The sequence below is a fragment of the Thamnophis elegans genome, chromosome Z, assembly GCF_009769535.1.
Source record: "Thamnophis elegans isolate rThaEle1 chromosome Z, rThaEle1.pri, whole genome shotgun sequence".
NCBI lineage: Eukaryota > Metazoa > Chordata > Lepidosauria > Squamata > Colubridae > Thamnophis > Thamnophis elegans.
Window position 1 is genome coordinate 115,806,458 of NC_045558.1, and position 25,233 is coordinate 115,831,690.

The 25,233-nt window shown below is 40.1% G+C and overlaps 1 protein-coding gene and 1 pseudogene across 7 annotated transcripts; both read right to left on the reverse strand.

Annotated features, from left to right (window-relative positions):
- Positions 1-2,000: 2,000 nt before the first annotated feature.
- On the reverse strand, positions 2,001-12,131 carry LOC116521057 (sulfotransferase 1C2-like). 7 transcript variants are annotated; one of them, XM_032235669.1, is made up of 9 exons: positions 11,633-12,131; positions 10,405-10,566; positions 10,116-10,290; positions 9,464-9,592; positions 9,286-9,383; positions 7,546-7,672; positions 6,898-6,992; positions 3,159-3,339; positions 2,001-2,194 (listed from the first exon to the last, which is right to left on the reverse strand). In XM_032235669.1, the coding sequence occupies exons 3-9, from the start codon at positions 10,285-10,287 to the stop codon at positions 2,082-2,084; spliced, it is 915 nt and encodes a 304-aa protein (XP_032091560.1). In that variant the 5' UTR covers positions 10,288-10,290; positions 10,405-10,566; positions 11,633-12,131; the 3' UTR covers positions 2,001-2,081. The 7 variants fall into 7 exon arrangements, with proteins under 7 accessions (XP_032091560.1, XP_032091563.1, XP_032091561.1 ...); XM_032235672.1 differs by having other exon boundaries at positions 10,405-10,580; XM_032235670.1 differs by lacking the exon at positions 11,633-12,131 and adding an exon at positions 11,046-11,514.
- A 268-nt stretch (positions 12,132-12,399) lies between these two features.
- Positions 12,400-25,233, reverse strand: part of LOC116521060 — a 35,121-nt pseudogene continuing 22,287 nt past the window's right edge.

A 25,233-nucleotide genomic window follows, 5' to 3' on the forward strand; every position in this document is an offset into this window, starting at 1 on the left:
TGCAAGAAGTGCAAAAGAGGTGCAAGCTTTGGAGAGAAGATTTTAAACCCTTCCTCTTGTTGCCTTCTTTTTCTCTATCCTTCTATTAATCAGCACTTCTTCTCTTTTTTACAGTACTTCCTTTTCACGCTGGACATCCAGTTAGAGAAAGCAGTTGACAAATACATGAGTCTTTGCAGTGCAAGACTTTACCATAGAAATGAAATGAAAAGAAACCACAAGCAGAAGCAAAGGTCATAAGTAGAGGCATCCAATTCTTGACTCCTAAGAGGTCCTTATTAATTTCTATACCACATAGCACTCTCTCTGCATGGGCCAACCGGACTCTGCCTGTAGAGAATGCAGTTGTTCCCCCCCTAAAGGGTTAGAGGGAAGAGAGCCCGCAAGGCACAGTATCAGGAACAGAAGATAATAGCTGGATGTTTTTTTCCATTAAGAGATTATCCCAAAGGTGCTTTTTCAGGAGGCAACTGGACTTCTTTGTTTTTTCTTTGGACATTTCACTTCTCATCCAAGGAGCTTCTTCAGCTCTGACTGGATGGTGAGGAATGGAAGGATTTATATTCCTGGCAGACAGCTGGTCATTTGCATTCTTCTAGAGAATCATTAAAGGACACAGACAAATCTCCAAGTGGCCTTAATGACTCCTTAAAAGACTGCAAATAACCAACTGTCTGCAAGGAATATAAATCCATCATCCAGTCAGAGCTGAAGAAGCTCCTTGGACGAGAAGCGAAACATCTTCAAAAAAACAACAACAACAAGAAAGTACAAGTTGCCTCCTGAAAAAGCACTTTAGGACAACCATGACCTGGATAACTGAGAATCTTCATAGACACTAAGACGTTATTTCCTGTTTTCTTTCCTCAGATTTAGAGTGGAAGGTGGTTATCACTAAGAAAGAAATAGAAAGAAAAAATACCTTTAGCAATCATGATAGCTCAGGAGCCAAAGATGCACAGCTTAAAATCAGAAGTTACTTTTTTTTGCTCAGTCAGGAGGTGGTTATCATTAGCAAATGTGATTAAAAGACATGCTTTTGTGAGCTAACCTTCACATCATCCGTTACACTGATAGAGTTTCCACTAACCTGAATTTCATGAAGACTTTTCTTGGCATAATATGATTTTTTTTTTTTACAAATAAAATCCATTCAGGATCTCAGATCAATGTGATACTTGGTTCAAATATGCATCTTCAATTCACAATCATTCATTTAGTAACCATTCAAATGACAGTGCTAAAAAATTCCATTCCTTCCACTTATGCCCTCTCCTTGCACTTATGACCAATACTCACACTTATGACTATCACATCAGTCATGTGATGGCAATTTGGGTGATTGGCAACCATCTTACACTTACCACTGGTTACGGCATGTTAAGGTTGCAGTTTGAGCCCAAACGCCCATACAGAAGAACAGGTTTATGCTTACAACCACAGTGGATTCACCCAAGTACCATGGATTCACTTAATGATCATAAAATCAGGTCCAACTTGATTTACAATTACAATGACTTACAGTAGAAGTACAAATTCCAATTGTGGTTGCAGGTTGAGAACCTCTATTTGAACATAATTTGGGTTCCTTTGTGATACAATCTATAATTATGTATTTTATGTTAGGTATTTAAGTGTGTTTTTCTGAGAAAGGGTCTTTAGGTTTTACCAGGCTGCCAAAAGATCCATGGCACAAAAAGGCTAAAAACTCTTAACAGATGTGAACTCACATTCTTCAATGTGGATCACCCCAATACTTTGGAATAGCAGTACATTCAGAGAGTATCAAACGGGAAAAAGTACAGTTTAAATGGTCCATCTGATTGATCCTAAGTTTGCAAGCTTGTAAGTTAAACATTACTGGTCAACTTATGTGGTTGGTACTTTTTTCTGCAAAGTAAACAGAGATAATAGAAGTAGCAGAGAAACTAAAATAAATTCATTTTCTTTTCATTTTCGTGTTAATGCCAAGATTATTAAAAGAAAAGGCAGACACATAGTTTGGTTTGCTCTTGCTTTCAGCAGTTTATTTTATTAAATACAAGGAATAGTCAGCATTCCAAGTGGTGAGAGGCACAGGTTTACAATTGGGTGTGGAATGTCAGGCCACTATCTGCTAGTAAGTGGACACAGAGATCATCTAGCTGTTCACTTTGAGCCACAGTGAACTGTTCTTTCCAGTCACCAACAGTGCCTGAAGGAAAGTAAATAATGCAGAATATAAAATACAGCAATAATAGTTAACTGATTAGATTGATTAGCAACTTTTGTTTAGTTTAGTCTACTTTATTGTCATTGCACATTGTATACCGAAATTAAATACCATCTTCAATGTACATTATAACAATAAAAATAAAACACAAACACACATCTTTCACATTCTATACAATTGAATTGAAAACATGATATTGCATTAATTTTGCACTATACCATAGAATTCAGTATAGTTACTGCCCTATGATAGAAGCTGTTTTTCAGCCTATTTGTCCTTGTTTTTATTATCCTGCCAGATGGTAATAGTTCAACTTTAGCAACTTCAATTGCTAAAGCAGTGATCTTGTGAAATAGGATGTATAAACACACACACACACACACACACACACAGTGAGAGACAATAACACTGTATATCTTCTAGTCATTAATATAAGCATTTTGTTGAATCTTGTAATACTTCTTAATATGAATTCACTTCTCGGAGAGTTAACTGTCCTGACATTTGGTATTATAAGTAAGAAAATAAGCATATCTGAGCATGTAGAGAGATTTATGCTCACTCTGAAGCAACAGCCAACAATAATGATGCATTTAGTATTGAAGATAGCATCTGCAGGAATGTGCCATAATGGCGCAGTGGTTAGGATGCAGTATTACAGGCTACTTCTGCTGGTTGCAGTTCAAGTCTCACTGCCTCAAGGTTGAGTCAGCCTTCTGTCCTCATGAGATTAGTAAAATGAGGTCCCAGATTGTTGGGGGTAACATGCTGACTTTGTAAATCACTTAGAGATGGCTATAAAGCACTGTGAAGCAGTATATAAATCTAAATGCTATTGCTATTCTATTAATGGCCCCTTTCTAAATATAAACCTAAAGGCATTTGTTTTCATTACTGTATTTAACAGAACATGAGACCAGAATCAAATTCACCCTCTCAATATTACCTTTTCTCATGAATGGAGAAATGTCTTGGTCTAAAATGAAACTAGGCAAGGTGCTGTAATTAACCATTGGATTTGTCTTCATGCTCTCAAACTTTGTATGTTGCACAATCTCACCCACAATTGCTCCTGAGAGCTCTGATCCCAGGAATTGGGCTACCTTCTGGACTTCTCGGGCTGGATCCTATGAGGTTAGGCAGAAAAATAAGATTGTGAATAAAATTCTTCAGTTTGTGCAGGATTCAAAGGCTAACTTTAAAATATCATTGCACTTCTTTTTTTTTTTTTTTGCTCATCTTTAATCATTGCTTGGTATACTGGTTCTAGGTAATTGACAAATCCTAATGTAGAATAAAAGGATTAAAATACATCTAAAAATTATAAAACAGTTGTTTTATGACTGGGAAAAATAAACATCTTAAGTCCTTTCTTAAATTGTAAGTCTCATCTCCAATAGCATGCTTTGTAGTTTAGGCATTATCATGAGAAAGACAGAATAAGCTGTTGAGGTGCCACATAATCCTTCATGGCACTTGCAAAAATGGTCCCACTGAAAATTTAAGAGGGCTAGGAAGTCTGTTTGGGGTAGATATTGTAGTAGGGTAGCCATGTTAGTCTACGGCGGTTAAATATCACTGGGAAAATGTATTATCATTGTCCAGTATGGGCTCTAGTTTATTTAAAATTGTGTGAGTGGTTTCAGCTATAGGTGATAACTAATGATGTTTTGTTTTTTGTATTTTTGTAGTTTAATAATCCTCCCAGGGAATTGATGCAGTTGCTTTGATTTCCTATACTCTTCATTCTGGACCAATGATAATTTCCAGACTGTCTTTAGGAACACACCCCACCCCACCCTAACAAAGATAAAACAGTATTTCAGTCATCTAGATATCCGATAAGCAATGTAGGTGTTCCCAATTGCCCAATCTTAAACCTCTAAGAATAGATACCACTGGTTTATAAAGTAATGCCAATTCAAAGAACCTCCTCACTATCAATATAACGTGACAATCAGCAATCAGTGTGAAATCCAGGAACTACCCTAATTCATCAGGAGGAGGGAGGGAGGGAGAGAAAGAGAGAAACACATGGAGGCCAAACATGAGGAAAGAGTATATTACTTCAGGGCAGAGGTCTCCTAACTTGGCAGCTTTAACACTAGTGGACTTCATATCCCATGATTCCGCTGCTGGCAGAGGAATTCTGGAAGTAGAAGTCCACAAGTCTTAAAGTTTGCAGACCCCTCATCTAGGGCCTAGAGATCCAGTAGACCTTTCCTACTGGGTTATTTCAAAATCATAAAGAACAAGAAGAAATAGGCTAAAATCAGGCTTGAGGATATTATATGTTTATGCATCATACCTATTGTCTAGATTTTGTAATATTAGCTGAATCCAATCAAATCAGTACTGGAACAGAATACCCATATTTTGAGCAGTCGTATTGAGATGAGGTCCTTCTTATAAAACAAGGGAAAGGGCCGACAAAGCATATTTATAAAAAAAGAGCTCCGAGTTTAAATAACATCCCTACCTAAACATTTGCCCTCAGTGTCCCCTGTGATTCAGCAAGAAAGTAATAAAACAATTAGAGACACCAATACAGGGATAATAAGACAGTGCCTCTGGAATAATTTATACCTCCAAAATATATGCAAGTAAGATATTATTCCTGGGATAGCGTTCAAGAGGCCATAAAATGTATTATAACTCCTCTTAGAACATATGGAAATCTCTCATAAAACTTTAGTGTCTTTCCATTTAGCCTCCTTAGAAAGTTCTTAAGTACTTAATGTTCTGATTATAATTATGATTAGAAGTGTGGTCAAGCCCGGCTAGCTGTTCCTGACCCCACTTGTAAGTGAACCATAAGCTTCCTAACAGACAGGAAGCAGCAGGTGAAGCTAGGCAAAATCGCATCAGATACCTGTACAATTGGCACAGGGGCCCCCAAGGCTGTGTGCTCTCTCTACTTCTCTCTATATACCAAAGACAGCATCTCAAAAGATCCCTCTGTTAAAGTACTGAAGTTTGCAGATGATACAACAGTGGTTGGTCTTGAGACAACAACGAATCTGCATACAGATGGGAGGTTAAACAATTAGCCCTGTGGTGCGGCAGGAACAATCTTGGACTAAACACATCCAAAACCATAGAAATGGTGGTAGGTTTTAGGAGAAACCCTCCTATACCACCCCTTCGTACAATACTAGACAACACAGTATCAACAGTAGAAGCCTTCAGGTTTCTAGATTCTATCTTATCTCAAGATTTAAAATAGACACCTAACATCAAAAATTTCATCACAAAAACGCAACAAAGAATGTTCTTTCTGCACCAACTCAGAAAGCTCAAATTGCCCAAGGAGCTGCTGATACAATTCTACAGAGGAATTATTGAGTCTGTCATCTACACCTCTGTAACATGTCTGGTTTGGCTCTGCAATCAAATGAGACAGAAACAGACTTCAACAGATAAATTAGAAGGCAGAAAAAACAATTGCTATCCACCTACCTTCCATTGAGGATCTGTATACTGCATAAGTCAAAAAGAGGGCTGTGAAAATATCTGCAGACCGCTCACATCCTGAGCATAAATTGTTTCAACTTCTACCCTCAAAACGACACTATAGAGCATTGCTCACTAACTAGACACAAGGTCAATTTTTCCCTGCATGCTATCACTCTGCTAAACAACTAATTCCCACAACACTCTCAAACTATTTACTAAGATTGTATTACTATTACTCTTCTCATCCTTCCTATTACCTATCTCCTTTCTACTTATGACTATAACCAGAGGTGATTTACTGCTGATTCGGCCAAGGTCAGGCAAACCAGTAGTAACGGCGGTGGGAGGCTGTGCCCACCTGCCCGGATGCTTCTGTGCATGTACACACACAAGCACACGAGCGAACCGGTAGGAAAAAAAAAATAGAAACCCCCCAATGACTATAACCTTGTTTGTATCTTTATAATTCATATTGTTTTATGTTGTTTCCTAGTATGATTTTAATTGCTTATTTAGTATCCTATAACTATCACTAAGTGTTGTATCTTATGATTCATGATGAATGTATTTATGATGACTACCCTACTTCCCTGAAAATAGGACTTCCCGGATAATTGGGCTTTTGAGCGCATGTGCTGAAATAAACCCTCACCTGAAAAAAAGCCCTCCCTGAAAATTTGCAACTACGAGGTGACCATGCTCGCTGCTTCTTGCACCTCAAAAATAATAAGACCTCTCGAAAATAAGACCAAGCGCTTATTTCGGTGTCAAAGAAAATAAGTCCCTGTCTTATTTTTGGGAAAACATGGTATGATCATGATTATCACTTATATCTTTTATGTACAGTGAGAGTTTATGCACTGAAGACAAATTCTTGTGTGCCCAATCACACTTGGCCAATGAAGAATTCTATTCTATTCTATTCTATTTCAATAATGGGATATAAAAAGGATGAATTAGGTGCGTAGCTGGGGTAATTCAAATATTGCTGGGAAGTTGTTGATCTGCCATCAATAATCCACTGAACTGCTACTATGAGCCAACCAGGGCTTGCTTTGTGTGTGTCAAAAGATCTGATTTCAGAACTTTCAAAAGAGATTGATGAATTTCTTGTCAGAATCAACTATAAAGAATAAAGATAAATACTGAGATGTACATATGAGATGGAATTGTGATATGTTTATGTTTGTGTGGTGTGTAGGTGTAGAGTCCAAAAACAAACCACTTACCTTCTTCATGTCTTCATAGAAGACATATAAAATTGGGTGACGATTTTTAGCTTTCCACCAACCTTGAACATGGTCAAACCAGGAGCCCCAAGCAACTGCAAAAATAAAATAAAAAGAAATTAGAGGAATTAAATTCAGCATACATTTCCTTCCATCTCTTAGTAGAGGTTGATAAATCGTGAGCCTGCTGTGATCCAGCCACTGAACCAATATCCACTTTCCCTTCCCCCCCCTTTTCTTTGTGCCAATTTACTGTTCCTTTCCTTCTGTTGCTTGTCTCCTATCTCCTTATCTAGCAGTAGCTGTTGTCATTTTTGAACTTCTTCATTTCTCTAGGATCTCTAGGGGAGAGGGAAAAATGTAGAAGGGAAAAGGACAGGACCCTTGATTGTTTTGTAACACACACACACACACATGCATGTGCAAATATATGCATTCTGAACTGGAGACCCTCCAAACTGAAGGGGAATCATGGACTCCAAAACATTTGGGGGGCACCTGCCTGGGGAAGCTGTTGATTGGTAGACAGAAAGTCAGTCAGACAGACAGCTGTTTATTAGGAAGGAAACAATGAAGAATTTGCAAGCTCACACAGAGCACAATTAATTATATCTCGCTGGCATTTTAGTACCTCTAATATCTACTCACCCTTTCCAGCAACAAATTTCTCCAGAAACTCATCCCAATTTCCAGACTCTGGCATCAATTTGCTAATCCGATGGAAGTGGAAATAGGAAACGGCATTGTCCTTGATGTTTCTGGCCACGTAAATAATCTGGGCAAATAAAATATTGAGGATGAAAACCAAGGAATTCTAGCTCCCAAGCTTTTCTATATATACATAACACACACAAATATATAAGTGGTGGTTCAGTGGCTAAGATACTGAGCTTGACAATCAGAAAGGTCAGCAGTTTGGCGGTTCGAATCCTAGCGTTGTGTAACAGAGACAGCTCCCATTACTTGTCCCAGATTCTGCCAACCTGTGCTAGGAGTACATACATATACATACATACATACATACATACATACATACATACATACATACATCATACATGATATACATCAATATAAATATTTTCACTTTCTATTGAAGAGGTACAATTTTCTATTCAACTGCAAATCTATCAGATGGTACAAACTTCTGGTTTGCATTTCATAACTTTGATGGTTCAAATACCTTGAGGGGTTTTGTCTAATACTTTGCTGAAAAACTACGATCATTCCTGCCTTGTGCTACAAAGAAAGAATTGGGCCAAACAAGCCTCCTTCCCCCACTCCATCTGCATGGACCAAATTATCTTGAAGATGGGGGCAAAACTTTTACATCACATCATCCAGTTTCAGAAAGGAAGCAACAACTACGAAGTATCTCTTCCCAAGGAAGACTGCATTAACAAGCACTCCAGCTGGCCACAATAGAAGTGTTTTGTTTGATTTTGATCGCCTTGTGTCAACAACGTCCCCCTTTTCGGGAAAGGTAGAAAAGTTGCCCTCTTCTGAAAATGTAGGTATTGTCATAGTTGGGAGATAGAGGTAAAACAAGCAGCTTTACTTGAGGCATTGCAAGAAGAAGGAAAGAGCAGATTCTTGGTCAGCCCGATTCAACCTCTGAGCTAAAGATTATCATCCATGATCTCCTTAGCTAATAATTAAAGACATAAAATGCCAACTTATTCATGGCAGATCTACACCGACATATATTGATTGCGGCAAACTTACAAGCTGGGTCATGGGCAAACTTTCTCATTAATTGCATCCATTCTGTGTTTTACAAACTTAGCTTGCAGGACTGAGCTTCAAACAAAGTTATACGCACAATTAGCTATGACAGGGATTTTTTTTCAACCAGAGTAGAAAACCATGTGCCTCTGATGCAGCGCACACTATCGGCATTCCTAGATAGCAACTCTGATGGTGAAAGAAAATAAACCAAATTCTAACTGCTCTAGAACTTCCATAAATGAGAATTTTCCTTCTCCTTATGCCAGAGGTGGGGAACCAAGGCCTTCAACTTGTGGACTTCAACTCCCAGAATTCTTGAGCTAGCAAGGCTGGCTCAGGAATTGTGGGAGCTGAAGTCCACAAGTCATAAAAGGGCCACCTCTGCCTTATGCCATCTCTGTTTCCAAGCAAAGGGTATTCACGTGCATAGCTTCATTTGAAAAGTTGACCCTTAACCCTAGGCTCAAGAATCCCCACTCTCCCAGCTTATAGTTCATAAACAATATGAGGATCAAGTAAACCAAAGCAAACCAGGTTTATTCTCTGTTGGAGTGGCTTGCAATCCCAGAGGTTTAGAGTGTGGTAAAGCCCAATGTATCTTCCAAGACTTATCCAAGTCCTTTCCCCCCCTCAGGTCTCAATACATCAGTCAGGAGTCCTTACCTTGCAATTCTGCTCCCAGAAGGAAGAGGGTAGGAGATGAATTGGCAGGTGAGTTTTGAGTGTGCGTGGAGAGGGCATGGCCTCTGCTTCTTCAAAACCTGGAAAGTTAGAATGGTATCTTCAGATCTGCACTTCCCATTGGCTCACAATCTCTCCGGAGCCAATTATTTTTCCTTACCTGTACGGATGGGTATGGGGGGGCACATCTCTATGAATGGCATCCGTTCATAGATGGGAGCCCGAGCACATTTCTGAGGATCTCCTTCCTGGTGGATCATGTCTACTATTTCTTGCATCCACGTTGTCCCTGGGAAGGAAAGGGGCAAGAGATGGAATGGAGTGGAGTAGAATAGAATAGAATAGAATAGAATTCTTTATTGGCCAAGAATGATTGGATACACAAGGAATTTGTCTTTGGTGCCTATGCTCTCAGTGTACATAAAAAGACAAGATACATTTTTCAAAAATCATAAGGTATAATACAATGACAGTCATAGGATGCTGATAAACTGTCAGGAAACAATCAATATCAATATAAATCGTTAGGATGCAAGCAACAAGTTACAGTCCTGCAGTCATAAATGGGAGGAGATAGGTGCTAGGAACTATGAGAAGAATAATAGTAATTGTAATGCAGCCTTAATGAATAGTTTGACTGTGGTGAGGGAATTACTTGTTTAGCAGAGTGATGGTGTTTGGGGAAAAACTGCTCTTGTGCCTAGTTGTCTCAGTGGGCAACAAGTTACGGAGGAAACCCAGTGGCTCTCATTCTCCCTCCATTTCTATACCCCTCTGTACCTATATCCCGTGTCTCCTTTGATCATACTTACCTGCTTTGGGATACGTGCAAATGAGAAGGTCATCGGGTCGAGCCTTAAAACCCCTTATAGCATCCCATTGCTCCACTATGGTCTCAGGTAGAGGAACTCCTTCAAGCTCCACCAACTGTAAGCGTTTGATGGATGCAGGATCCATAGCTTCTATTCCCATCTGAACGTCCATCTTCTGATGGGAAAAAGGGAAAATATTAATTTTAGCCCCAGCACCAGCCTCAGGCACCAGTCCCCTTGGTCTGTTCTCGTGGGTGCCATCAGTTGGCGGTAGAGTCATAGCACCTACCAACTCTCCACTTAGTCTCTCAGGCCGTCTGATGTCCTCCTTTGACTTGAGCGTTCTGCCTCTTGTCCTGAAGTGATCTGTGGGTGTGCCAGCAGGAATGCAGGGCGTGTGCTTCTTCTCACACAGTGTTTAAGCCAGGGTTTTCCAATGAAGTCTCTGACTCTGAAAGAGTTAAACTGCCATGGGTCTGAGTAAGCCTCTTCTGGGCTTCTTCTGTGTTGCAATTTGAAATATATATCCTAAATATCCTTGTTTTTCCCTTTGGAAGACATGCCTACCTTGGATTAGGAACACAGTCCTAAGCATTTTATTCTGAAATATATAACATGGTTTCCAGAACTGCGGCTGAAGTCCAGGGCTCTGCTTGCCTCTCCCTCCTCTGCCCCAAATGCCATAGAGCCACAATCTAAGAGTTGTCAAATGAGCTGCACAGTTTCAGATGAACACCAGATGGCAGGAAAGCAATGTGGAAAATTTCCTGCCATAAAGCGCATATGCAGATTTTTGCAGGGCAGATCTGGTAGCCTATGCCATTTTGCCCCTTTCCTGTCATATCCCATGCTGCATCACCTTTTAGGTTTATAGAACAAGGGAAGGGGGAAGGGAAAAAGAAAGGAAAGGAAATCCCTGTCAGTTCTTACCTCAAATACCTATGATTCCCCCGCCCTTCCTAGTGTTTCTCCTGCAAGTGCAGGGTTCACTTTTTCCCAATCAAGCGAACGTCAATCTATTGCAACAGGATTTGACCGAGTGGTTTGTCACCCAAGCCTGACATTGTGCACTGAGAGAGCGACTGATTGGCCCAAAATCACCCAATCCCTTTTCATGCCTAAGGTGGGACTAGAACATAGATTCTTCCAATTTCTAACCTGGAGCTGTGACCCTTGATCATGTAATTTATAGCTGTCGGTCATAAAGTTTTAAATCCTATGATGATTTAATTTCTGTTAACTTGAACCAGAATACAAGTTTGCTCCAAATATTTAACAGACTATTAAAAACAAATCCAAGAGTGGGACTTTATTATAAATGAAAAAGCAAAACATTCCTAACTCTGTCAGGACAAGCTGCTGGTATTTTAAAGTAAGAGCAAACCCCACTCCCTCCTAGCACTGATAATGTTACCTAATTTGCTAATGCAAGAAAACCACCAAGCTCAAGAAAGCACCAAGGACCTCAACCCTGAGCTACAGATATTCTCTTCGATAGTAATTCACAGACAGCTTACCAGCAGGCTAGTGGACAGGTTAAGGTTTGACCATGGTGGAGCCCAGAGTGACTTCTATCAAGCGGGAGGCGGTGCGAATGACTTACCAAGACAACATGTGACTTAACAAGCAAGCCTTCCCTGAAGGCTTCCCCATTGACCTTGCTTGTGGAAAGCCAGCAGAGAAGGTGTCAAATGGCGTTCGGGTGACCATGGGACTCTGCAACCACCGTTAGTGTAAATGTCAGTTGCCAAATGCTCAGATTGTGATTATGAGACCAAGTGGGTGCTTAGACAACTGAGGAAGGTCAGAAGTACCACATTTTCAGCAGCTGTTGTAACTTCAAAAGGCTGAAAAAATGTTGTTAAATGAGTGTTTGTTTAGTTAGCAGGACCAACAGAGTAACAGTTGGAGATTAATTTAGTAAGATTTGTAGATAATGGCCATTTGCCGCATGTTTTTCTCCCAACAGAAATCTGATCAAGACATGGAGAGAACGAGATGCTACGTTTGGTTATAATTTATATCTTTATTTTCTTACTCTTTTTTTTTCTTGCATAATGCACAAGCTGAATTTATGTAAGAGTAAAGTGCAAATTGTGTGTGCCTCTCTGACATCTTTGGGGAAAGGACAAGGTTATTCAAATAAAATGTACTCATTCTTTATCTCATCATCAGAGCGAGTGATTATGAGGTTAACTCTTTCCATTCATCTCAGGGCAATTCCTTTCCAAGGGAAAGGCTTATAAAATGGCAAGCCCACCCATCACAAAAGGACCTTCCACCATTGCTTGCAAATTCATAGTTATTTATTTAATTCAAGTAGAAATTAGTTGATGAAGAATTCTTTCTTTGAAGGCACTCTGAAGGTCTGTTTATAGCTCTGTGCGGAACTTCAGGCCAGTGTTGCCTAGTTCTTGAGTGCAGATTTCATCAAGCCATTCGCTTTGAGCCACTGTGAAATGGTCCTTCCAGTCCCCTACGGTGCCTAGTGATGAGTAAAACAATTTAGAGAAAGAAGGGAAAAACCTCAACAATCTGAATTTCCAGCATTTTTTCTTTAAACCCAGTGCTTCTCACTCTTGGCCATGTTAAAATGTGTAGACCTCAGGGAGTTGAACTCTACACAACCTAGCCTGGTCAAGGCCGAGAAACACTCTTCTGACACAACAAATTTCTGCACTCTTTCTCAACCAATTTGACTGCTAAGAAGTCCTTCTAATTTTAGCAATAGCAATAGCAGTTAGACTTATATACCACTCCACAGTGCTTTACAGCCCTCTCTAAGCAGTTTACAGAATCAGCCTATTGCCCCCAACAATCTGGGTCCTCATTTTACCCACCTTGGAAGGATGGAAGGCTGAGTTAACCTTGAGCCTGGTGAAATTTGAACTGCCAAATTGCAGGCAGGCAGCAGGCAGCAGAAGTAGCCTGCAATACTGCACTCTAACCACTGCACCACCGAGGCTCTTTTGTCACCTCTTTCTAGTTATTTGGGGAACTATTCTGGTCCACAATATACTATACTTTTCCAACTGCTCAACACAACACAACACATTCCCCTTCCCATCAGATGCAGCTAGTTACTCTCCCACCTTTTCTCATAAAGGGTGACACATTTTGGTCCATGATAACTGAAGGCATGTCGCAGTAATTAGTCATTGGGTTGCCTTTCATGCTCTCAAACGTGGTGTGCTGCACAATCTGATCCAGGACTGATTCTGAAAGCTCTATGTTTAGGAACTGAGCTACTTTCTGGATTTCCTTAGCTGGATTCTGGGAAGGAAAATAAAGATTAGAACGAGACATGACACGAATTAGATTGTGAGAATCTAGTCCCATCTTATAGAAAGTCTTGTTGAGGAGAACATATTTCTGTGTGTTCTTCACACCTTGTGTTTTGTTGGCATCATTAGGAACTTTTCATTCCACTCATTCAGCTTTTCCCAAAATAATGTTCTCATTGTCCAAATCACATTCATGTTTACATTGTCCAATTAATAAGGCAGTCAGATTTTCTTTGACTTGTGATAGACCAAATGCTCAGAATGCGCAACCCCCAGTCCATGAACCAACATCAGTCAATGGCCTGCCAGGAAGCAAGCAAAGCCCCATCTGTGCACATGCGTAACCACAAAATCACACTCCCAGCTGGTCCACAGAAAAATGCTCTCCATAGAATCAGTCCAGGGCACCCAAAAGTTTGGGGACTGCTGTGATGGACTAAAATAGACCAGTGGAAAGAATGAGGAAAAACAATTAACAAAAAACAATTAAGCTTTTCCCTTTGAAATCCAAATCTGTTATAGCAATCTATAGCCATTTTCAAATATGATTGCGTGGAATCCCAGGGTTCTGCAAGTGATTGCAATTGGAAAAAAACCACACTTTTTTTACAGTGCTACTCAGATGCCAATCTTCTGCTTTATGGATGGTATGTATGTGCATTTTGTGATTAACAGGCCTGTATTCAAACCTGATCATAATGTATAGGATTTGATTTTCAAAATGTATAAAATTGAGTTATATTTTTCCCTTAAAAATCACTATTAAAAGTATTAGTAGAAAAAAAAGCGACCCTTATTTTATGATTATTAATAGTTAGAAGCCCTAAGGTTCTCTTTAGTGGAAAATACCACCTGAATATGTCTGTACATAAAAATGTCTGAGAGATGCTTACCTCTTTTATGTTTTCATAAAAGAGGTACAAAATTGAATGATGGTATTTAGCCTCCCACCAACCATGAACATGGTCAAGCCATGAGCCATAAGGAACTTTAGAAAAAAAAAGAAAAAAATCATATTAGAAATTAGAAAATGATATATAGTATCCAACTCTGCTTCAGCCATATTCCCAAACTGTAAATCTAGAAAATAGTTAACATGGGCTTTTCCTGTATTTTTATCTTTTTTTTCCAAGAAGTTGTTCACTCCTCACCATGTGTGTTGTTAACCAGAAAGTTCCACTTGTCTCCTGTGTTATAAAATTCAATGAAAGGGTTATCAAGATCACCTACTCCCCTAAAACATGCAGGTAAGAAGTTTTGTTCTTTACATAAATAGCTTCTACTTACCTTTCCCAGCAATGAAATTCTCCAGAAAATCTTCCCACTTTCCTGGATCATCAAATGTTTTAAGCATGCGATGGAAATAGAAATAGGAGACAGCACAGTCCTTGGCATTTCTGGCTACATAAATGATCTGTGAAAATAAAACTTATGAAGAATATAAGTTGATGGAAACTCAATTTACAGGGACTATTTGATGGGTCAGGGCCTTTGGTTGCACTCCAGTGGTGGGTTGTGGCAGCCTCTACTCCCAGTTCACTCAGGGATGCGCCGCACATGTGCTTGATGCGTGCTGCACACATGCGCAGTACAATGAAAATTGCTCTGTGCATGCGCAGAAGTCAAAAACAAAATGGCAATGCCAACAGCACCACTGGCAGAACCAGTTCGGGGACATGGCAGGCCGCCAAGCTACTACCAGTTCAGCCGAACCGGGCCAAACTGGGTGGAACCCACCACTGGTGAACTTCCTTCCAGATAGTAAGCAAGTCCAATGTTACTTAGAAGTTAGAGAGCTTTAATTTAATCATTCATTTGTTCCCAGGCAAATGATTTAGCATTAGAGCAACCTTGGTGAGGAGGGCAGAATGAGTTCCCAGATTTATGTACCTTGTTATGGACAAAGTATTATAACAATGCGGAATCCTTTGTGGTCTTTGTTTTCTTGCAAATGTTTCATTACCCAAACTATGCAACAACATTAAGAAGTTTTGTAACAATCAAGGGAAAAAGGGAAAATGCCCTAATTCATATCAAATATATGTCAGCTGCAGGGGTGGGTTTCTGCCGGTATGGTACGTGCGTACCCATTCATCAAATTTAGCGTGCCTTTTAGTACCCATTCATCCGGTGGCACCGTACCAGAACACTCCCTCCCCTATCTCTGCCTCTCGCTCCCCCCACCCAGTTGCCACTTGATCTCTCTCCCCACCTCACCATGCTTGCAAAGCATGGCACGAGGGACAGAAGCCCCCAAACCCAGCGGGGAGCCTAAGCAAAGGAGGAGGTGGAGAGCTCGGCAGAGGAAGGGAGAAACTCTAGCAAGGGTGGCCTGTTTGACTCCATGCAGAACAGGCTGCAGAGGATTCCATAAGGTAAGTTGATCAGGACAGTGTGCTGCTGCAAGAAGCCATGCCACTACTGCTGGAGTTGCATTGCCCCACTGGGTTTGGGGACTTCTGTCCCTCATGCTGCGGCTTTGCAGCTGCTAGAGTCCTGCACGGACCTCTTTGGAGTGCTGGGCAATCTGGTTCTGGGGATTTCCCCTCCCCCAAAAATATCTACCACCTGTTTCTCCAGATCTTGCGGCTTTTTCAGGATTTTCTTTTTAAAAAACGCCTCTCCAGAGGATCTTGAAAACTTGCGAGGTTGCTTTGGGAGCGGCAGCAGATGGGCAGCATTCCCCTTCTTTTGCCCAGCTCTCTGTCTCCTCCTTTGCTTAGGTTACCTGCTGGGTTCGGGGGCTTCTGCCCCTCGTGCCACACTTTGCAGCCACTGGAGCCCAGCGCGGATCTTTTCAGGGCGCTGGGCAACCTGGTTCTGGGGATTTCCCTCTGATAAAAGACCGCCCGTCTCTCCATATCTTGTGGCTTTTTCAGGGATTTCTTTTAAAAAATGCCTCTCCAGACAATCTTGAATGACGCTGCTTGTCTGTCCCCCTCCCAAAGCAACCTCTCAGGTTTTCAAGATTGTCTGGAGAGGTGTTTTTTAAAAGAACCCCCCCCCCCAAGCCATAAGAACCGCAGCAAAAGGTGGTCAGTCTTTTTTGGAGGGTCAGATTGCCCAACACCCCATAAGAGGTCCATGCGGGGCTCCGGCAGCTGCAAAGCACAGCACGAGGGGCAGCAGTACACCACCCTGATCAACCTGGCTTATAGTTGGTGGCAGTCAGCCCTCACTAGGGTTTCATCCTTCTTCCTCCCGGCTCTCCACTTCCTCCGTTGCTTAGGCCCCCTTTCCAGTTGGCACAGAAAAGGGCTCAACTTTAAAATGGGGCATCTTGGCCCTGGGCCATCACGGGGTTTTCCCCGCTAGCTGCATCTTGGGTAAAGGAGGAGGAGAGGAGGTCGTAAGGTAGAAGATAAACTTCTTCCCCCTGCCCTCTGGTTCGCCAGCATGAGCATGGCTCTTCATGAGCTCGGCAACAACATGAGTAGCAATGGCGGCTGCCCACCCACCCGCTTTAGTTGAGGGCAGGCTTGGTTTGCAAAAGCTCAGCGCAGCCGAGGGTTGAAGAAACTGCCTGATGCAAAGGTGGAGATGCTTTTTTGCAGGGGAGGGGGTACGCCATACCAACAACTTTTATCCCTCGCCCACCCACTTATCCCCCCCATGTCTGGGAACTACGTTGGGGGAACTTGGGCGTGATTGGACTTGAATGTGGGACATGCACCTCCCTCCCCCGTGCCCACCTCCGCACTTTTGCAGATTGGCTGGCTGTGGGGCATGGGCCCTTTTTCAAGCTGGGTTGAGTCCTTCCTTGGGTTGGATGCCCGGACCCGATGGGCCCAGGCTAGGACTGGGTGCCCTCATTCGTTTCTCCCAAAGGTGCTTTTTTCCCCTCAAAGAGGCAACTGGACTTTCTGGTTTTTCTTTGAAGATGTTTTGCTTCTTCTCCAGGAAGCTTCTTCAGCTCTGAGGAAGCTTCTGGAGGAACTGAAGAAGCTTCTTGGAGAAGAAATGAAAGATCTTCGAAGAAAAAGCAGAAAGTCCAGCTGCCTCTTGGGGAAAAAAACATATCTTTGGGATATCCTGGATGACCAAGAATCCCCATAGACATCCCTCATCCTAGTCTTCCTTTCTGATGCCTCCTAGCCTTGCTTGCTTTCCATCCCTTGTGGTGGCCACTCTCCCAAAGCCCATGATAGTTGAGTATCAATAAGTCCTCTTGTAGTACCAAGGGTGGCTGAGGGTTCAGAGGAGGCACACACCCATGGTTTCCTGGTTGTCAGGACTATTTGGGAAATCTAAGCTGGAGAGACATGGTCTGTCACAAATCTTTGAAGCTGCTGGGTTCTGGATAAAAGTCAAAACGTTAGCTTGATGCTGACCCAGAGGTTTTTATTGAAATCCAACAAGTCTTTCTCCTTTTGGAGAAAGACTTAATTCACCCTAAACTTGTGACTGCTGTCATCAAATGTTAGAGTGATTTAGAAAGAAAGAGAGAAAGAAAGAAAGAAAGAAAGAAAAAGAAAAAAAGAAAGAGACACAGAAAGAGAGAAAGTACGAGAGAGAGAGAAAGAAAGAAGGAAGGAAGGAGGGAAGGGAAGAGAGAAAGAAAGAAAGTGACAGAGATGCACACATAAGAAAGGAAGGAAGTAATGGAGGGAGAGGGAGAGAAAAAAGAAAGACAAAGATAGAAAGAAAAAGAGAGAGAAAGAAAGAGAAAGAGAAAGAAGGAAAGAGAAAGAAAGGAAGAGAACCTATGACCACAATTGGTTCCACAATTTTGGTTGCTAAGCAAGAGCATTGTTTTCACCACATTTTCCAAGTTGGCCACTCCCACCTGGTCACATGACCACTGAGCCACTCCCACAAAACTGGTCATACCTACAGAATAGGTTCTAAAATATTTTGAAACCCACCATTGGTCAGCTGCCACCTTGTTCTTCACCGCTCTGAAGTGGGGAATGCTTGGGGAAATGAAAGTAAACACTGTGCTTCCTTGAGACACTGCCTCAAGGTCACCCAGTTGGAAAAAGGAGTAGGCCGCATACCAAACTGCGCTTCGACTAATCGTTATGGAAACACATTGCTTGAACCTGATTAGTTATATCAGGATGGGCAATCTGAGAGAGTTAAAGGATGTAAAAGTAGAATTTAAGGATTTTGGCACACGATTCTCAGTTCAGTCTTTGATCTCCAATAAACTATATTTTTTTCAACAAATGGAGCCAAGCATCATTTCTATTTAGAGGTTTAAATTGTGGCAGGTCCGACAATGATGTAGAACAGAACCCTGGCAATGGAAATTGATTCCAAGATCAAATGTGCATCAGATTAAATTATGAGTCAGCTTAGGTTCAATGACATCATCTTCTCCAAGTGAAATGTTTATGAGAGAAGCAAAACATTTAGAAATTTTGGGCTGTTCAAACATAGTTAATTCCTGTTTCCCTGAGCTATTCTTCAAATGCAAATGCCACCTATTACCACGTTGTGCTGAATGGGGGTAGTGAGCAATGTAGTCCAACAAGTACCAGATTGGAAAACAGATCTTGTTCACCTCAGAACAAATGTTAGATTGAGGGGATTCTGAAAAAGTGGAGTGCCTGTGCTGTGCTGTAAGGTAGGAAAGCATTACACAATGAAACCCTACACCTGAGTAAAGAGTTCCAAATCTTTCAATATCACCTCCGATAATTCTAATAAATTTCAGATCTTTGAATCCCCCCCCCCCCCCAGTTCTAATCTTGCACTTTTGTTCCCAGAAGGAAGTTGGCAGGAGTTGAACTGGAAAATGAGACTGGAGGGTTCGTGGGGAAGGCATTGCCAATGCCAATTCAAAGCCTGCAAAGTCAGAGGACACATCCACATGTTGCAGAGTACAGTGTTTAATTCTACTTTTTTCCCTCTGTGCCTGAGAGACTCACCTGAAGGCATGGGCTTTGGAGGGAAAAGTTCTATCTAGGGGCACCGCTCAGTAATGGGTGCCCAGGCACATTTTTGTGCATCTCCTCTATGTTGGACCATGTCCACAATTTCCTGTATCCACGTGGTTCCTAGCAGGAAGGAAGGAGAAAAGCTATAGGAAACAGAGAATTCATCCAGCTGCCGTGGCTATCCACATTTCCTGGTTCTCCTTCTCCCACAGCTCTGCCAATAATTCACATGAACTCCTCTTTACCTGATTTGGGATAAGAGCAGAGAAGAAGGTCATCAGGCCGAGCTTGAAAGCCACTTATTAGATTCCAATTTTCTAACGTTTCTCTGGCCATTAGGATTCCTTCAATTTCCGCCAGTTTGGAGGGCTTCATAGATTTGGTTTCCAAGCTTTCCATCTCTGACTTGAGGCCCACCTACAACACAGCAAAAGAGATATTATTGTATGGTACTTCTTAGTCACTTCTGTTTCCTTTAGCAGAGTTATCAGAATATACAATCTCCAATCCACTTGCTTTTTCACCTCTGTTGTGGACTTTCAGCTTTCTGTCTACTCCTTCCTCTTAACAAAATTCTGGGTGGGGCATATCTGTTGATGCAGATTTGGAAATACTAAGTTTCAGGTTAATATTTCTCATATATGAAAACTGAGTAACCAGCTTCTGTCTCCTTTTCAACTGGATGAGTGAATTGTACACATACAATAATTTTTCGCTGACCAAGACTTTTGATTTCCACACCACATTTCTTCATTATGTAAAACACGGAGACATGAGCTCTATTTAATCTAAACGTAAGCAGTGCTCTGCTGGATCAAACCCCTGGCCTATCTCACTCAGCAGTCCATTCTCACTGGTCTCCAAGCAAATAGTCTTCAGAGAAGACTAATATCTATTGATCTCCCATTTGAATGAGGTATACAGTATATAAAATAAAATTTAATGTCAGTTCTGATCTCATGTCATAAATGTTTGGTGTATGAGCACTAGCATGACTATTTGTGGTCTAGAAACAACCTAACATCAACATTAATTTATCTATTGCATATTTATCCTGGCTTATGTCTTTGAAGTTCTCCTTTTGGTTTATTCCTAAAATGGCAACAATCCTCTGGATGTGGATGGGCTAACAGAGTATCCAATGAGATAAATGGCTGAGTGAGGACAGGGTGGAGTTTCCTAGGTCCAACTCAAATATTGACGACTATTGTGTAGATTTTATTGTTAAAAACAGATTATTTTCCTAAGGAAGTCCACCAGGGTGCCTCATGTTAAAAGAAGGTCTTATTAATGCCATAATCTTTATAAACATATTTTTATTTCCATTTTCATAACATACAATCATATATATACTATACATAGCCAGTATCATATAGTATTAAATAATTATTACATCAGTTCCTCTTGTCATCAACGCCCCCAAAATTAAAAACCCCTATTAGCTCTTCTGCTCTCCATACACCTCTTTCTTCTACCTCTCTCCTATTTCCTATCTTCCCTCCATCATCCTTTCCTACTCTACTTCCCCTTCCTTTCTCCTTCTCCTCTCTACATTCCACTCCTCCTTATCCTCATCCTCCCCCCTTACTTTCTCTCCTATCCCTCTCTTCCCATCTTTCTTCTCCCTTCTGTTTCCCACTCTTCCTCTCATTGGTGTATTTCCGCTTCCATATCAATATACTTAACATATCCTAGTTTTGAAGAAAAAAATAAGAGAAGACAGTATACATGTGGAATCAAATTACATTAAAATCTAACACCTCTCGTCAAGCCTGATATATATCCCTCCGATCCACCCTCCCCCCCAACCCCCCCCCCAGCCTTCCCTCCCCCGACTTCCCAGAACCCATACACGGTATAAATCTTTAACAAAAACAATCTAAAACAGCGTTTCTCAACCTTGTCAACTTGAAGATGTCTGGACTTCAACTCCCAGAATTCCCCAGCCAGCATTCCCTGGCTGGGGAATTCTGGGAATTGAAGTTCAGACATCTTCAAGTTGACAAGGTTGAGAAACGCTGGTCTAAAATATATTGGAAAAAAGAATTGAAAATTGATAACATCCAATGCCTTAACCTTTTTGCAAGTCCACCATATATGAAAATATGTAGCATCGAGAGAACCACATCTCCAACATTTGGGTTGTAAAGTCGGATACATAAAAGCCAACTTTTTAGGATCCAAATGCCATCTATAAAACATCTTATAAATTTTTTCTCTCAAGTTTTGGGCTTGTGTAAATTTTACATTTCTTACCCAAATTCTTTCCCATGTATCCAACATTATTGGTTCTTCAATATTTTGAGCCCACTTTAACATACAGTCTTTAACTAATTCTGTTTCGGAATCCATCTGTACTAATACATTGTATATTCTCTTTATATGCATTAAACTTTGATCTCTTATTTGTTTAAATAAGTTGTCCTCGACTTGCAAGAAACCAATTTTTTGATCTGTTTTCTACCTGGCCTGTAGCTGTCCATACTGGAACCATGTTTGAATTACCTTTTCCTCTTTTAATACATCTAAGGGTTTTAGTTGTAATACATCCCTTTCTAGGGTAAGAAGCTGTCTGTAAGTACTTATATCCTATTTTTGGGCTATGTTCATATTTTCTATTGCATGTCTAGGAATTGCCCACATGGGTATCTTATCATTTAATTTATATTGATATTTTTTCCATACCCGCAGTAAAGCATTTCTTAAGATATGACTTTTAAAATTCTTGTCCACTTTTTTGTTGTATAACAGGTAAGCATGCCAGCCATATACCAGATCATACCCCTCGATATTAAGTATCCTATCATTTGTTAAATCAATCCAATCACTAATTACAGATAATGCTACTGCATCATAATATAATTTTAGGTTGGGTAATTTCAAACCTCCCCTCTCACGCATATCTTGCATTATTTTTAGTTTTACTCTCGGCTTCTTTTCTGCCCATACAAATTTATTAATACCCTTCTGCCATTCTAACAGGTTCACATCTTTTTTCAGTATAGGTAGCATTTGGAAAAGAAATAAAAATTTAGGTAAAATATTCATTTTCACAGCTGCTATTCTTCCCAGCAAAGATAACTGTAACTTGTCCCATTTTTTCATCTCTGTCTGTATACTATGCCAAAGTGGTTCATAATTATACTTATATAATTTCCCGTTTGAGGTTGAAATATGAACTCCTAAATATTTGACCTTCTTAACTATTTCACATCCTATCATTCCTTCTAGTTCTTCCTTTTGTTTAGTATTCATATTTATAGCTAGTATTTTTGTTTTCCCTAGATTTATTTTAAATCCTGACATTTGACCGTATTGGTTAATCATATTCATTAAGATCATACTAGATTCCTATGGTTGGTTTAATATTATAACCAAATCATCCGCAAAAGCACACATCTATATTCTTGCTGCCTAATCTTAATTCCCTTTAGGTCCTCCAAGCCCCGTATTTGGTTCATCAATATTTCCAAAGTTATAATAAACAGTAATGGAGACAAGAGACAACCCTGTCTTGTACCTTTTTCAATTTGAAAAGAGTCTGTTAAACTTCCATTAACTATAATTTGAGCCATTTGCTGTTGATATATTGCTTTAATTGATTGTAAGAAACGTTCTCCTATTTGCATTTTTTGCAGTGTGTTCAACAAGAATTGCCAATTAACTCGATCAAAGGCTTTCTCAGCATCCAGAAATATGAACGCGGCAGGAATTTGGTTATTCTTTCCCAAATATTCTAGTGCATTAACAATTAATCTTACGTTACTTCTCATTTGTCTCCCTTGAATAAAACCTGTTTGATCATTATGAATCAATTGTTGAATAACCAACATTAACCTATTTGTTAGTATTTTAGTAAAGATTTCATAATCTACATTAAGTAGTGAAATAGGTTTATAGTTTTTTGGTTGGGTAATATCTTGGTCTTCTTTGGGTATCAGGGATATATAAGCTGTCTTCCAGGATGGGAGTACCTTACCTTCCGTTTGAATCTTATTAAATAATTCCTTAAGAGGTGCTACCATTTCTAATTGTAGATTTTTATAGTAAGCCGCTGTCAAGCCATCTGTACCAGCCTTTAACTGCTTAATTACCTGTAAAATTTCCCCCGGAGTTATTGGTTGATTCAGTCTTTGCCTGTGCTCTTCTTTAACTAAGGGTATTTTTTCTTTGTCCAAGTATCTCTCTATATCTAGACCATTAATTTTGTCTTCCTTTTACAGCTCTGTAAAAAATTCACGGAAGATCTTTTGAATCTCACCCTGTTGAAACACTTCTTTCCCTCTATAGTGAATTTAGCTATGTTACACGAGATTTTTGCTTTTTCCTAATCTGATATGCTAACCATCTGCCAGATTTATTTGCATTACAAAAAGTATTATGTTTTGCATATAACAGATTAGTGACTACCTGGTCTGAGATCAACATATTAAATTGGTCTTTTAATATGGTAATTGCTTCTTTAATCTTTATATCTCCTGGTTTTAAAGTTAACTCTTGCTCTTTCTTTCTGATTTCATCTTCCAGTTCTCTTCGCTTTACCCCTTGTTTACGTCTATGTAATCTATTTAGATTTATCAAAGCTCCTCTCATATACGCTTTACTTGCATCCCATACAATTTCCATAGATGTGCCCTTATTCATATTAAAAACAAAATATTCTGTTAACCATTTTTTACATTCATTAATGTATTTCTCATATCTGAATAAATTTTCATTCAATCTCCAAGACCTTCTTGCTTGTGTCACCCCTCCCAACTCCATCCAAACTGGATTATGATCTGATAAGACTCTGGCACAAATCTTTTGTCTTCTTCACCCTAGAAAGCAAGTCATTGATAATTAATATGAAATCAATTCTGGAAAGGGATTGATGTCTATCAGAAAAGAAAGTAAAAACATATTCTTCTGCATTTCTTTCTCGCCAGATATCTCTCAGTTCGAAATCATCCATCATATCGAAAAGGACTTAGGTAAGTTTCGCTCGCATTTGAGTATTTGGATGAGAAACCTTCTTATCTTTCTTAGTGTCCATAACACCGTTCCAGTCACCCAGTACTATGCAAGACCTATAATCCCACTGTACTAATTTGGCATGAAGTTTTCTATAAAATCCATCTTGTTGTTGTTTGGGAGCATATATTCCCAGTAGCAATGTCTTTTTCCCTTCTAATACCAGGTCTAATGCAATATATCTTCCGTGGGGATCTGCTTCAATTAATTCAGCTTTCATGTCCTTTCTTAAGTATATAACTATACCATTTTTCTTCTCCGTAGCAGAAGCTATAAAGTGTTGTCCAAATCTTGTATTAATCAGATATTTTTGATAGTTGATCTAATGTGAGTTTCTTGCAAACAAATTATATCGTTCTTGAACTGTTTAAGATAGTGATATATTTTCTTTCTTTTCTGTGGAGAGTTTAATCCGTTGACGTTCCATGTTAGAAACTTAGTTGTCATCTTTGGTTCCCTGAAGCTTTTTTAGAGCCATATGAACCTCTTGGAGTTTAAGCTTGGGTCTGGCTCCTCCCACTGCTTCTAAGCTGGTAACTGTAGCATCTTGGCCGGTGACAGGTGTTTGTTGTGATTGTTGCTTTTTTAATTGTTGATCCATTCGTCTGGTAATCACACGGTTTGGTCTTTGTTCCATGGCTCCTTGTACTTCTGAGAGAGAAAGATGATCCATCCTTGTTGATAATTGTGTAGTTTGCTGTCTATCTTGTCCTTCTTGTTCTCTTTCTTTAGGTCCAGGTGGGGCGGGATGTCCGGCCTTCAAAATATTATGGTAAAAATCTCAAGCTTTCCATACTGAATTAAGATGGTATCTTTGCCCCTCGAAAATGGTGCATCCCATCTAAACTGTAGCTGACGATTTTTAAGCTCTTTGACTAAAAAGGCATAGTCTTTCCTGGATCTTAGCATTTGAGGTGTTATCTCTTTCAGAACAGTCAG

Excerpts from the sequence above, each read along its gene's own strand:
- LOC116521057 (XM_032235669.1), bottom strand. The coding sequence starts at position 10,287 with ATGGACGTTCAGATGGGAATAGAAGCTATGGATCCTGCATCCATCAAA. Across the intron at positions 9,593-10,115 it reads TTGCACGTATCCCAAAGCAG|GGACAACGTGGATGCAAGAA; the intron begins GTAAGTATGATC and ends TTTCCTTCCCAG. Across the intron at positions 9,384-9,463 it reads CCCCATACCCATCCGTACAG|GTTTTGAAGAAGCAGAGGCC; the intron begins GTAAGGAAAAAT and ends CTAACTTTCCAG.